Source organism: Oncorhynchus nerka, linkage group LG24, assembly GCF_034236695.1.
Source record: "Oncorhynchus nerka isolate Pitt River linkage group LG24, Oner_Uvic_2.0, whole genome shotgun sequence".
Classification (NCBI taxonomy): domain Eukaryota; kingdom Metazoa; phylum Chordata; class Actinopteri; order Salmoniformes; family Salmonidae; genus Oncorhynchus; species Oncorhynchus nerka.
This window is the reverse complement of record NC_088419.1, coordinates 90,473,403-90,488,243: the sequence shown is the minus strand read 5'-3', so window position 1 is coordinate 90,488,243 and position 14,841 is coordinate 90,473,403. Positions and strand designations below refer to the sequence as shown.

Sequence of the window (14,841 nt, the reverse complement as noted above, 5' to 3'; positions counted from 1 at the left end):
GTTTAGCCATAGTGATTGCAAAGGATCCATTAGGCGCAGTGTCATTGGGAATAAAGGCGCAACAATCATCCCCGAACATAACACAAACTCCACCCTTCTCTGCCAAAAGCCAATTGAGAGCCTGTCTATTTTGCCAAGACATTTTACTGGTAGCCTGTACCTGTTCCCCCAACGCAGTTAGAGCCGAGTCAGTATAGTTAATGAATCTCTGTTGGTTATAGTATATATAATTAATCCACTCTAAGTTCTTATTTGGTGTTATCCACAAAAATATAGATTCAAATCCAGATTTAACTTCATCCCTTGCCTTGAACTCCCGGGGTACCCCTCTAGGCTGTCCAATTGCATCAAAGTATACCTCAGTGTCTTCCTCTTACGCCCTCTTAACTCTAGAGTTAACACAGTCATCATGGGGTGATTTAATAATGGTTACTTGTTGAATTGCTCTAACTAAGGTACAAAGACCCAATCCATCCATCTGGCAGTACATTCAACAGTTTGTTTTTACCACACATCCCTTTTCTATTCGCTATCAACCCCTGTATTCTCTAGTACCCAAATAGTATCACATTCTACAGTGGTGTTACCTACATCAATACCTTCGGTGTTATGGCTGTAAAAACATTCATATATTCCTTTAATCACAGTGTTTCCATCTAACAAAGGTCCATTTAATTCAGTTCAAATGTTATAGACAGCACAATCCTTGTCACCCAACCCAGTCACATTCAACATGGTTCTTCCTCTAGTACTCCCATGGGCAATCCTACATTCTATGTCACACAAGGGAATAGAATACTTTCTCTGAATATTGAACATTTTACATTTAACACATTTCTTCAAACGATGCAAGTTCAGGTACATTCGTTTTTCACCTCTTCTTCCTGTGTGGTGCCTTTGAACGATTCTGAGTCTGATACATCTATATCTGTCACCTTGGCAATGTTCTTGTCATGAGGTAGATCATTTGAGTTTGAAAAATAATTATTTTGGCTCTGATGTGTCAGGTGTCTTTGTGATTGCCGTGGTCTGCTTGGTAAGAGCAGTTGGTGTCATCTCAGTGGTAGTTGCTGTGGTCGTTACAGCAGCCGCCACCATTGTTGTCACCACCCTGGTCGTCACCAGCCGCCCCTGTCCAGGTGCTGGCACAGGACCCAATTCAACATATTCGTAACTGTTTCCTTCACTCAGTCCTGTTCTTGTTATTTCAATTTCAAATTCTTCACCTTCTGCTGGTGTTATCTTGTTCATGATAAACTCCCAGCCTTCCACACATTTGGTTAGTCTCAGGTCACATCCTTTGAGGTCCCAAACAGCTTCTCCCTTTGTTATATGACGCGTCCATCCACAGAGTGGCTCCTCCGGTACAGGTTTCTTCTTCCATACATAACCTGTCCTCTGTTCCCCTAGTTCTGTTATAATTTGTGGTGGAACATGAAACTTAAACCTATCAACAGGTCCTGTCTTTTTACCTCGTTCGACAGGTTCCTCTCTTCTCTTCCTGTTTTTATCATTTATCTTGATTGTGAGTGCGTGCATTATCTTCGTATTGTCCTCAGTTGCTCTTACTCTGTCATTGTCACTGTTCTTTCGTGGTCCTAATTCCAATGGTTCATTATGGAGATCAGGTAAGAGCTGAAAAGTCAATTGTAGGGAAATCCCCATTTCTTTCATCTTGCAGGATTTCTGTTCTTCCTTGCACGATTTCTCCTTCTGCTCTTGGTATAATGCTTCTCCTCCGCTTTCTTCTCCTGTTGTTCCCTCCTCAGGCCGAACCTGGCTTCCATCTGGGAAGGCGTCCATTTCAGGGAAGAGATGTTCCCATTCTTTAGGCGATACCTCAGGGTCCCACTGTAGAGGGCTTCTGTCAAAGAGGTCTGCCCCAACAGGTATATCATCAGTAGTAGCAGACATGTTACCCCCCCCACTTCTGGGCCTTCTGGCCATACTGGAGGAGACTTTGGTCGTTTGTCTCTTTACTTTTCAGGCCCTTTTCCCCCTGATGCTTCTTCTGAGTGTGTTAGCTGATGCACTCGTTGTATCTGGTCTGCCATTTTCTTGATTCCTCCCCGGCGCTTTAATCGATTCCGCTGCTCCTGCTCCCTTCGGGGTCCTCTCTGGTGAATCAGCATCCTCTGTGTCCTCATCTCTGTATGGTTGTGTCCTTCTCTCCTCGGCTGATCCCACTTCCTCCGGAACACTCGAACATAGACTGGATCTCCTGGTATCACTGAGAGAGGTCCTTCTGGTCTCCTTAGATCATCAGATGTGGAACCTCTCGTCCTGGTTCAGGTTTCTGCCTTCTTTCTGTGGGGCATTCATACTTAAAGACTTATGGCCTCTGTTCTATGATTACACCATACATTCTCTTACTTCCATCACTCATCACACAAACTGACATTCCAGCTGAAGCTGGAGAACCCTTCTCCATCTGGTTTCCTAAACAACAGACTTAGAAAACAAAAGACACAACATAACAGTATTGACAATGTTATGTGTTATGCATGACTGTATTCATATACTGAAATCTAAGACCATGACAATTCCCACTCTCTCTTCACCTGACTCTATGCTTCCAGGATGTGTTTCTGCTGGACTCTACAAAAATGGAGGCCCTAATTAGCTTCCTCATGCTTTTATCCAGTCTTCCCCTTTCGGCCACAGGTTCTGAGAGGTGTTCCCAAATCATGTCATTTTTTACTTAGTTCCCTATTTGCTCTATATCAACTGATAAGCATGTGCACAACCTTAATCAACATGATTTCTTCTTGAAGTAATTCAACACTGAATGGGCTTCCGCATCGAGCCTTCAACATGTGGTTTAGAGTACAATTACCCTAATATCTATCCTTATTCACATGATACATTATCAAATAAAACAAATAACCCCCAAACTCAACCCAGTATGTCTACAGTAGAATCTAGTTTCTCTCTCTCTCTCTCTTTTGTTTTGTTTCACGTCCTCTGTCATGGTGTTTTCAAGCTCACCCATTATTCAGCTGGACCTTACTTCTTGTGAAACTTATGCACCCATCAAAGAGAGACATGACGATCTTTACCACTGCAGGTGCTGTAAGAAGTATATCCCCAGCCTGGTGTATCTTGATGTACACTAAGTCTCCAGAATTCAGTCCATGCCCTTCCATCTGGCATCTTACTCTGTGCGCTTTTCCTGGGAACATACACAACTAACACATGGGTTATTTCCTGACAACAGACTTTCTTAAATAACAGCCTTGTGTAAACATTCTGTTATGTAAACATTCTGTTATGTAAACATTCTGTCTCAAATACCTGGCCTCTTGTCACAAAAATATTCATAATGATAGCCAAATTATGGTCCCTACAGCAACTGCTGTAAGAATTGCATGTAATCAGTCAAGTATCTTCCAGTTGAAAGAATATCCAATCCTAACAAAACTAAGTCCTAAGCTTCTTCAAAATGCCACTACTTATTACTTTTACCATAATCTAGGTATGTGTAATGTTCTATTTATCTTAAAATTTTCCCTATATCTTTACAAGGCCAACTATCCTTCCTTTTCTGTGAATTATCTTGTCTATCAATACACATTGTTTCTAGAAATAACACCCCCCCTTGTTATCATAACCTTCATATGAATCCCCAATGTAGTTACAGTTTTTCTAACACATAAGTCACTACTCCTAATTTCCTTCCATAGTTTGATACATACTTAAACATTCTCAAATCATTTTTAGTCAATTTATATCAGTCTCCCCTCACTCTTAGTTTCCTCAAATAAATTTACCAAACAAGGAAAATAGTAAAGTAAATTATAATAACTGCATATTTGCAATAAATTACCACTATTTGTAATGTCTTCTTCATCCTTGGGTGTTATCACACAACAGACTATACTTTTTATTCAATTACTTATGTCATTCCAATGTATCACTCCAATTACAATGATATTGTAAAATAAAATAAACAAAAACCCTTATTCTAATATTCTGCAAGTTCTGTCAACCAACCTGTCTCAGGATTAGTTTCCAGAGTTTTCCCATATTCAAAACATAACTAAATGTTGTTTATAAATTGTCCAATCCAATATTCAGGATAACAGTCTTTAGTGTTTACTTTAACTCAAATTTTACCTACTCAATTTAGTTCATCATCCCTTTAATAATTAACATTATACTAAAAACTTTTAGTACCAGTAACATCTATTTTATCATGCACCTTTTTGCCTCTGTTTTTCTGTCATGAGTAGCCTGATACTAAAAGGTCATTACCCTAATCCCCCCTAATCTTTCTTCTCCCAGACACATATCATTCCAGATACAGTTCACAGGTCATCAGACACAGTTGTCCTTCACTATTCAGCCAGTAGGGTGGGTTAGAGTTCCACACACACTTGGTTGTGATGATAGTCACAATCCATGATAACTCCCTTATTCTACTGGCAATCTCTCAGATAAACTACAGATTATGTAGTTATCAACATAACCCTTGCAGAGAATCCTACCTCAATTAACTATTTGACATAACTGTTATCCCTTGTTAACATATTTTTCCATTTTATATTTTATATGCAGAAAGAACAAAGCACATTTTGTATTTACCCAATGACCATAACCCCAGGGAACTGATATTTTCTCCTATAACCCCATGTTAAATAAAAATAAACTTATTTAAATAACTAGTCAATTCAAGATTACAACTCTTCATCCTTTTCCCAAGGATATAATGGAATTTCAAAGTAATGGTACACTTTGAATAGAGACTGGTATTGCTCAATCATTTTATAATTAAATCCCACCTGTTCCAACAATTTCTAGTGAAGTTGATCAGTCTTCACGGGAAATTCTTAAGTTCAGGGCATACTCTCTTTTCTTTAGAAACATCTTAACCACACTTTCAAAAGCACTTCCATCCTTCTGCAATTGAAAAAAACCATTGAAAATGTAACCCCTTTTCTTCTGGAAAAGAAATGTACATGTCGTTAACATTCACCATGCCACCTAAATCAGCAAGCCAACATTATCACACATCTGCTAAAAATCCCCTCACTTTTCCCAAGCATGCAATAAAAGCTCCAGCCATGCACAGAACGTACAATTCCTCCCTGCTCGGCCATCTGTATGGTCATACCCTTTAGAAATTGAAACACCCATACACTACAATTTGCTCTTCTTTCAACCACCTTCACCACGTTCTGCAATCCTTCATATACGTTTATTCTCCGTATTTTAACGCTAACAACAACTTCCTCCACGCATTCAATCGCCATTGAAACCACCATTTTAATACAAAACGACTCCAAGTGGGGCTATTTGTAAATTACATCGGTACCTTACTAGAAGTTAGGTAAAATGTGATCTAGTACGTATTTTATCACATATAAACTGTACTCTCTATGAACCACTTTTTGATCAATCAGAGACTATACACCGCTTGGAGAAAACTCCATTCATATTAACCTTAGAACGATCAGCCGCTGTTCTTTTGAAAAGGGTGCTACCACATTCCAGTGTCATCTTACACTAATTTTCCATAGCTTTGTAAAGCACTCGCACGTTTGCAAGGGCAAGCAGAATCATATCTGTCCCCCATCGTAATGTATTTCTGATGATGGAATGTTAAGTTAAGCTTCGTGTTATGGTTTTATGTGATTGTTCCAATTCATTATTTTATTTATCCTGTTTACCGGGCAATGTTACCCTACATTATCTGGTTTGCTCCTTCATATTCAAATTGAATTGGCAAAATTAACGTTCGCGTCTTTCAGAGTCTCTACGGCTCCACTACATTTCTCTATCTCTATATTCCAGGGAGAAACAGTCCATTTGTTTCCATGCTACTATTTATTTTCCCTAAACACTCCCATCGCATTATACACTTTATTTACTATTTCCCAAGGCAGATCTACCCTACTTTCTCAAATAATCATTTATTAGTCACATCACTTAATACCCCTAGTAAAACCTATTCTATAATGTCTACAACTGTATTACTGAATTTGACAGAAATCTTAATGTCTTATTCTAGTACAGCACCTCAAATATCACTGTGTTTTTATCTTTGCTTATACTATTAATTCAGCTTATTTATAATATAATGCACTTTCTTATCTCTCTATTTATCCGCTTGCTATTTTCTCTTTTAGCCTATTTTACTATTTAATTCCTAAGACTGTTTTTAAATGGCAGCTTCCTATTTCGTTTACGGGGCTCATGATATTTTTAATATGTGTTCTAGACTTCTCACTTTATTCTAGACCGCCTAGATTTATTTGAACCAGTATATTTTTAATCTATCCCTTTCTACTTCGCATCCGTTTTATACTATCCGGGTAATGCTTCTTTCTTACCGCAATCGCTTATTTTATTTTGATGTTCCTTACTTTTGTTCCCTCTACCTAATAGTATTTAAACTATGATAGGGATCACTCTGTAACTGTATTAAGCTGATAGAGGATCACTTTTGGCCAGTCAGAAGAAGTCTAACCACATCCAACTTGTTCCTATCTTTACAGTTCTATCATCACACAGAATTGTACTACAACATCTGTCTCATTTATTTGTTTATTTCCATTCATTCATTCAATACTTTTGTTTTTACCTAAAAACAAACCAGTCTCTCCCTCTGGACTTAATTCACTTCCCACAACATAAGTCTAATTTGACCGGATGACAAGCATTCTCTAAAAACAAAACAGTCTATTAGTCTAACTTAATTCACTTCCTCAACATAAGCTGGTATTATCCTATATGTTTTTTCACTCATACCCTTCGTTTTTTTACCTAAAAACGACCTATAGTTTATCCCCTAGTTTAATTCACTTCCGCTACATAAACAGGTATTATCCTATAGGATTTTTACGACATGACAAGACTACTGTCTAATCGGATCAGCTTGTCTTCATATCCTATTCATCCACCCCGTATTGATCTTTATTCTACGTTAGAGCAATATCGTGGCGCGACCTACTGTTTATAAACCCCCGTTTAGCTAGACGGAGCGTTTTATATTCGCAGGATTTCCTTTTTCAGTTGAACGTCGCACAATCAGGCTAACGTTCTTTCTGTATTCTAAATATTCACCCGTAACAGACCTTCATTTCAAAGCGGTAGCCATGTGTATCTATTTACTAAAAACCCATCCGTACAGACCTTTTCCTTGAAGCGGTAGCCATGAATATTTTATCTATCTTACTACTTATCTATAATTACTTATTCCATTCAGACCTTATAAGCAGGTAACTGCAGCCCTGCGCCCAACATGCCGAATAACACACCCGACACCAGCGAAGCTCACAGCCCCCGCCTACTCACTCACTAAACATGCACATTCATTATACAATTCCCAAGCTTACACACATGCATGCAATTCCTTGAATTCAAAAAGTTCTTTCGTTTCTATAGTTTTTAGGAAATTTGAGAGAGAGAGACCTACTTTACGCTCCTCTTGCTGAGGCAGGATCTCCGAAACAATCTATGCAAACATAACTACAGTAAGTTCTTTGCTTACCTCGTCATAGTTAGGCGGCCACCAGTGTTTGCCAGATCGTTCAAAAGACCCCGCCATCAGACAGGACCGGTCTCTCATCACTCCTGGCAAAGCTCGCCAAAATCTGTAGTGGCCAATCAGTTCAAAAATGACACGTCCCAAGAACTTTGAATTCAATGATAGACTTTTAATACACCCCCGTATCAGAAGCTGGAGAGCCCCGCAGGACCCACAACCTCCAGAGCTCTCGCTCTCCTTTTTATCTCCTTGCATACATTATCAGTTCATCCCCCAATGCAAATACCCTTACATTCCAATCTGTTCGTCCTGCTTGTTCAGCCCAGTAACGCCCACATCTGCTTTCGGCCAGATTACAAGACCCTTCCTGTTCCTGCACTTAGCTAAATGCATTCTTTTGTTTGTGCACTGTCCAGGATCAGCAGACTGTGTCTCCTCAGTTTCTAGCGTGTCCAGCTATACTAAAAATAGTATACATTCCTCTATTTTACAGCCCTATGCTTTGGCTCTGTAATTAACTCTATGTGTCCCTCTGCATGTGTCTTTCATCTCCTTTAACTTTAGGGTGTCCATCTGCTGTCCTGGTCGCCTTCACTTCATATGGTTATCTAAGATCAAACAGACTTGTGTTTCCCCTGTGATGTGACTGATATCTGTAATCCATCAGTTGGTCATTTGGCTGACCCCGTCCTTAGGCAACCTCTTTGATCCTTGTATGCCCAGCTGGTCTAAGAATGTTTCTCAGCTATCCCATACCCCCACATAGTCTGTTTTTAGTGTTCAACTATTCCATATATCTTATGCATTTGTCTATGTGTTACATCTGCAACCACACCCGCTAGTGATATAAACATGGGATTTGACCAGCTAGTGTTTTAGACATTGGATTTGACCAGCTAGTGTTTTAGACATTGGATTTGACCAGCTAGTGATATAGACATTGGATTTGACCAGCTAGTGTTTTAGACATTGGATTTGACCAGCTAGTTTTATAGACATTGGATTTGACCAGCTAGTGATATAGACATTGGATTTGACCAGCTAGTGTTTTAGACATTGGATTTGACCAGCTAGTTTTATAGACATTGGATTTGACCAGCTAGTGATATAGACATTGGATTTGACCAGCTAGTTTTATAGACATTGGATTTGACCAGCTAGTGATATAGACATTGGATTTGACCAGCTAGTGTTTTAGACATTGGATTTGACCAGCTAGTTTTATAGACATTGGATTTGACCAGCTAGTGATATAGACATTGGATTTGACCAGCTAGTTTTATTGAGATTGGATTTGTGATAGTGATATGTAGTAGTTTCAATAGCAGAAAGTACTTTTGATCGCAACAAAAACCTATGTGTCATTGATCTTTTATTACTATGGTTACTCATATATATTTCATGACCCTGTTCTACATAATAACAACTTTGTAGTGAGTGAGAGTTAGTTTCCTAAAGAAGAGTTGTCCCATACAGGTGAGACCCAGACATACACATGGTATGTCCCCAAGACAGCTGGGCCTACAGACAAACAGGAGACATGCAGTGTGGGAGCTTATTACTCCACAGTCGACGTCAACAAGGTAAATGAGAGAACACAAACTGAGCCACAAACTCAATCTCTAGATCAGGGTCTTGTTTCCCAAAGCCTTTAGTAGCGTTGAGATCATTGTTAGATCGTAAGAAGGTTCTGTCTTTAGTAGCCAAGGTGTTTCTCAGACTTACACACATAAAAACATCTACGAGTGATCTAGACCACACGTACAGCAGCCAAAGTTTTTTTTACCCATTCCGAGTCACTTTAGTCACAGAAGATCTCCGCTAAACATAGAATCAAGATGTCTGACTCGGCCCCCAGTGTCCGGTCTGGAGCGTTCACGAGCTCTGGTTTATTAGAGCAACATAGCGTTGCCAAAAGCCCTGGTCTGCCCTGGAAAGCCTATGTAAATTACGATTAGCAGAACTGTCAAACAAAAAACGTTCTAATCACAGTCACTATGATCTTTAAATATTTATTGGTGCCATTAAGCCCAAGGGGCCAGTGTTCCAGTCTAAAAACACAGTTTTGACCTGGTATTGCAGTTTAACTGATGCCCAGGCCAGAAAGACAATTTCAATAGATGGCCACATAGAGAAGTCAAGACTTGACATTTCCTAATAAGACAATTTAGTCATCACCTTTATGCACAAAACATCCAAATTATTGTCGCTGGGCCGATCTTTTTTCAAATCACTTACAGCGGAAGATATTTTATATTCATCAAATGTCATGTGTTTGGATGACATGACGACGTTGTCGCTGCTCGCGCTGCACATACTGCTAGCGCGCATGTGATGTTGGTTGCATAAATCGCATACAACCTGGATAGAGAATCGTGTATGTGAAAGTGTTGATAATGGGATATGTAGATAGGGTGAGTCGGTCAAGGATCGATTCAGACAAGGTGGTAAATTGTATGACAAGCGACAGTTTATTCAGAGTAAAGATATCTGGTACAACGTATACGGGCTCATTCATTCGGCTCACAAGGAACCAGCAGAAAGAAGCCCCGATAACAGAGTGCAAGCATGTTATGTACAGTACAGAAAGTAGGTTGAGTCTGGAAGTTCTGGTCTTCTGGTTGGCCACAGTTGAGGTGTTGTCTTCTTGGATTGGTCCTGTTGAGCCGTCCGTCATCCTTCTGAGTCTCGTCGTGCCGTTCCCCATCACACAATGTTCAGCTAAGAGGGAGATTATGTGTGTGTGCTTGTCTCTGCAAGTCAAGGCTGTGTGTCCTCCTTTCAATGTGTGGGTGTATGTCTTATCTGTGTGTCCTCGGCAGTTAGTGTGTGTATGTGTGTGTGCTGTGTGTGTGGGTGTGGGAGCTATCCTGTATGGGACCTAACATGTTTTACTGTGAAAATACGTTGTCTCAGTTATAGCAATGTAATAGCAGTAAGCTGGTCATTTGCATAAGAAATAGCACTTCCTTACAAATCCCCCTCTTCACATCTCCTAAGAGACGTGACATGAATTAAAAGCAAGTAAAATTTATAGTCCCCCTCTTCACATCTCCAAGGAGACGTTACAACTAATCAACAGCCAAATAGCTGCACTCAGCCAAATCTATAGGTTCCTCAATCCCGAGCAATGGATACATTTATTAGCTAAGTAATAAATGGCAAATGCAACTTTCATATATACGGGCTCACTGTAATGCCACACAGGGCAGAACAGAGAACTGACAAGATGTATGTAAACAGTATTCTTTATACTGTGATAGACATAGTTCCAACCCGTCTGTTGGCCTATCACAGTAGAGGCTGGGCGTGGTTTAAACTTGCCCAGCCTATTGCAGGCGCTCAGGCGGGTCCCCGCCTCTTGGCGCTTCTTTGATAGATGTAACTTGCTTGTGAAGAACATCCAGGCTCTCATGCTCCATACCGTTATCTCGCACCTGGCTCCTGTTATCTAACAAAAGACCGCTTGTTCTCGCAACACCCTGCTCTGAATGTGCCCCCCTCCCAACTCATTGAACAGTTCCTGCCTTCATGCTACTTTTCCATCATGAGAAAGGCCCATGGCCTTGAAACTTTTAACAATGTTTCAAGTCAGCTATGTTGCATAACACATAAGGCAACAGCAGATAATATTCAATCATATATATGGTAATGGCTATAATGTAAAATACAGGATCCAACAAAAGTGAATAGATTACTTTGAAAACAACGGTCGTACATCTTGGATCCAGTTATTATCATCAGTAGTGGTTCATGGGTAAAGTCACTGGAGAAGCCAAAACATGGCAAAACAAAAAGCCAGACCCCTTCCCTTTTTCCACATTTCATTACGTTACAGCCATATTTTTTTTATTTAACCTTAATTTAACTAGGCAAGTCAGTTAAGAACAAATTCTTATTTACAATGACGGCCTACACCGGCCAAACCCGGACGACGCTGGGCCAATTGTGCGCTGCCCTATGGGACTCCCAATCCCGGCCGGAGGTGATACAGCCTGGATTTGAACCAGGGACTGTAGTAACGCCTCTTGCACTGAGATGAAGTGCCTTACACTGCTGTGCTACTCAGGAGCCTTATTATAAAATTGATTAAATTAATGTTTATCCTCATCAATCTACATACAATACCCCATAATGACATCACAATACCCCATAATGACATCACAATACCCCATAATGACAAAGCGAAAACAGGTTTTTAGATATGTTTGTAAATGTATTAAAAATAAAAGCAAAAAAAAACTACATATTTAAATAAGTATTCAGCCCCTTTTCTATGAGACTCGAAATTGAGCTCCGGTGCATCCTGTTTCCATTGATCATCCTTGAAATGTTTCTACAACTTGATTGGAGTCCACCTGTGGTAAATTCAATTGATTGGACATGATTTGGAAAGGCACACCTGTCTATATAAGGTCCCACAGTTGACAGTGAATGTCAAAAACCAAGCCATGAGGTCAAAGGAATTGTCCGTAGAGCTCCGAGACAGGTTTGTGTCAAGGCATAGATCTGGGAAAGGGTAGCATTGAAGGTCCCCAAGAACACAGTGGCCTCAATCATTCTTAAATGGAAGGAGCCACTCCTCAGTAAAAGGCACATGACAGCCTGCTTGGCGTTTTCCAAAAGGCAACTAAAGACTCTCAGACCATGAGAAACAAGATTCTCTGTTCTGATGAAACCAAGATTGAACTCTTTGGCTTGAATACCAAGCGTCACATCTGGAGGAAACCTGGCACCATCCCTACAGTGAAGCATGGTGGTGGCAGCATCATGCTGTGGGGATGTTTTTCAGCGGCAGGGACTGGGAGACTAGTCACGATCGAGGGAAAGATTAACGGAGCAAAGTACAGAGAGATCCTTGATGAAAACCTGCTCCAGAGTATTCAGGACCTCAGACTGGGGTGAAGGTTCACCTTCCAACAGGACAACGACCCTTAGCACACAGCCCAGAGAATGCAGGAGTGGCTTTGGGACATGTCTCCGAATGCCCTTGAATAGCCCAGCCAGAACCCGGACACTGATCTAACATCTCTGGAGAGATCTGAAAATAGCTGTGCAGCGATGCTCCCCATCCAACCTGACAGAGCTTGACAGCAGAGAAGAATGGGAGAAACTCCCCAAATGCAGGTGTTCCAAGCTTGCAGCGTCATACCCAAGAAGACTTGAGTCTGTAATCGCTGCTAAAGAATCTTCAACAAAGTATTGAGTAAAGGGTCTGAATACTTATGTAAATGTTACATTTCAGATTTGTTCATTTAATACATTTGTAAAAGTGCTAATAAAAACAGTTTTTGCTTTGTAATTCATGGGTATTGTGATGTCATTATGGGGTATTGTGATGTCATTATGGGGTATTGTAATGTCATTATGGGGTATTGTGATGTCATCATGGGGTATTGTGATGTCATTATGGAGTATTGTGATGTCATTATGGAGTATTGTGTGTAGATTGATTAAGGGAAAAACGAATCAATCCATTTCAGAATAAGGCTGTAACGTAACAAAATGTGTAAAAATGCAAGGGGTCTGAATACTTTCCCAATGCACTGTATGTGTTGTGATAAATTGCGTTTGCTCTATAACCTGTTAGTTCAGAATAAATTCAACCACACCTTTGTTTCATCACAAATCTGGACCTTAACCTCTGTTCAGTGAAGTTCACAAAGCATAATGCATGTAACAAACAGCTACATGACCTACAGCATGGTCAGGCAAGGTAATGTTTCTGACCTTTCCTAAAACTATTGATTTAGAACCACGGAGAGTTACCGCCGGTCTCAAAGAAAACAGGAGCTGCCTCCACTATTCCCGAACCTTTTACACTTCAACATTATCAAATCACCTAGGAGTTGTCTCATACAGTGACAACTAAAAGATACCAAAAACAATTTCGTCCAATCAACGTAAGCTAAATATGATGAAGTTTTCAGTAGTTCTGATTTCTCTCCCTCTCTCTCTGTGTGTGTGTGTCACAGGAGGTTGGTGGCACCTTAGTTGGGGAGGACGGGCTCATGGGAAAGGCTGGAACGGAATCGGTGGAATGGTATCAAACACATGGTTTCTATGTGTCACATGGTTTCTATGTGTCACATGGTTTCTATGTGTCACATGGTTTCTATGTGTCACATGGTTTCTATGTGTTTGATGCAATTCCATTGGCTCTGTTCCAGCCATTATTATGAGCCTTTCTCCCCTGAGCAGCCTCCACTGGTGTGTGTGTGTGTGTGTGTGTGTGTGTGTGTGTGTGTGTGTGTGTGTGTGTGTGTGTGTGTGTGTGTGTGTGTGTGTGTGTGTGTGATAGAAAATACATTTACTCACCCTACTTCTAGAGAAATGTCAATGCCATCCTCCTCTCTTTCATGTTGATGAAATGGTCTATGACTGTCATACAGTACATGCGTTTAGTGCTTGTTGTCCTAAGCTACCTGGCTAAAAAGCTTGCTCGCTAGCCTAACTGCCTTTCATGGGCAACGATGAGCCAGCTAGTTAACATTAGCCTACTATATCTAGCTACATATTGAACATCCATCTTCTCAGGCCAGGGAAACAATGTATTAATTTATGGTTGGATCAGAATCACCGTTATAATCATTGACCAGTACGGACAATTAAGTAAAACCCCAAGTTCAAATCCCTATCTCCATCCATGACTAACTTAGGAATGGGCCAATTTTAGCTAGCTAGCCACCGGAAGACATCGACAACTAAATGCAACAATTCAAGTTATATTCTGTCAATAACGTTTTGCTTTTGACGTGAAGCAAAACCCAAACTGATTTCTCTTGACATTTCTTTTTTTGGTGCACCAGGACCATTCACAGTGGCGCTCACTCAGTTTAGCTCAACGCTGATTGGCCATTATTTAATACCTTTTTGAAAGAAAATTCTCAATGGAGGCCAAATGCTCTCTGGCTTGCCTTACATTCAACGCTACGGGCGGCAACAATGTCATACTCTTTTTGACCAGCCAGCATAAAATAGATGGGCTACACGTGATGAGAAAGATTCAGCTTCTTGCAAATTGAAGAAAACTTATGAAACACAAATGTGTTTAATTAGTTCCCTTGGCATCCACGAATACAGGCTACTGCTTATTATACTTCAGCCTATTCAGCAATATGGCGAGCTTCAAATTCAAATACTTCAGGCTTCACGCAACATCAGAAGTTGTCCGTAGGAATACCAGAGTTAGAACAATGAGCCAAGTGTTTCACCGGATGTATGAACCCTGAAGCATCCAGTTGGCGTTTCCAGGCCAGTAGCTGGCAGAGGGAGAAGAAGGAGCGAGATGGATTTTGGCCGACATTCGGCAAAATGTTCTCAATGATTAAACATTTGATCTCAATACAGCT

General features: G+C 40.4%; 1 protein-coding gene across 1 annotated transcript in view; it reads left to right on the top strand.

The window, feature by feature from the left end:
* The window catches only part of LOC135564356 (ceruloplasmin-like), a 47,522-nt gene that overhangs the window by 26,160 nt on the left and 6,521 nt on the right, over positions 1-14,841 (top strand). Inside the window, exon 16 of the mRNA XM_065009310.1 lies at positions 8,966-9,072. Within this exon, the coding sequence (XP_064865382.1) occupies positions 8,966-9,072 (107 nt within the window). The remainder of the gene's footprint in view (positions 1-8,965; positions 9,073-14,841) is intronic.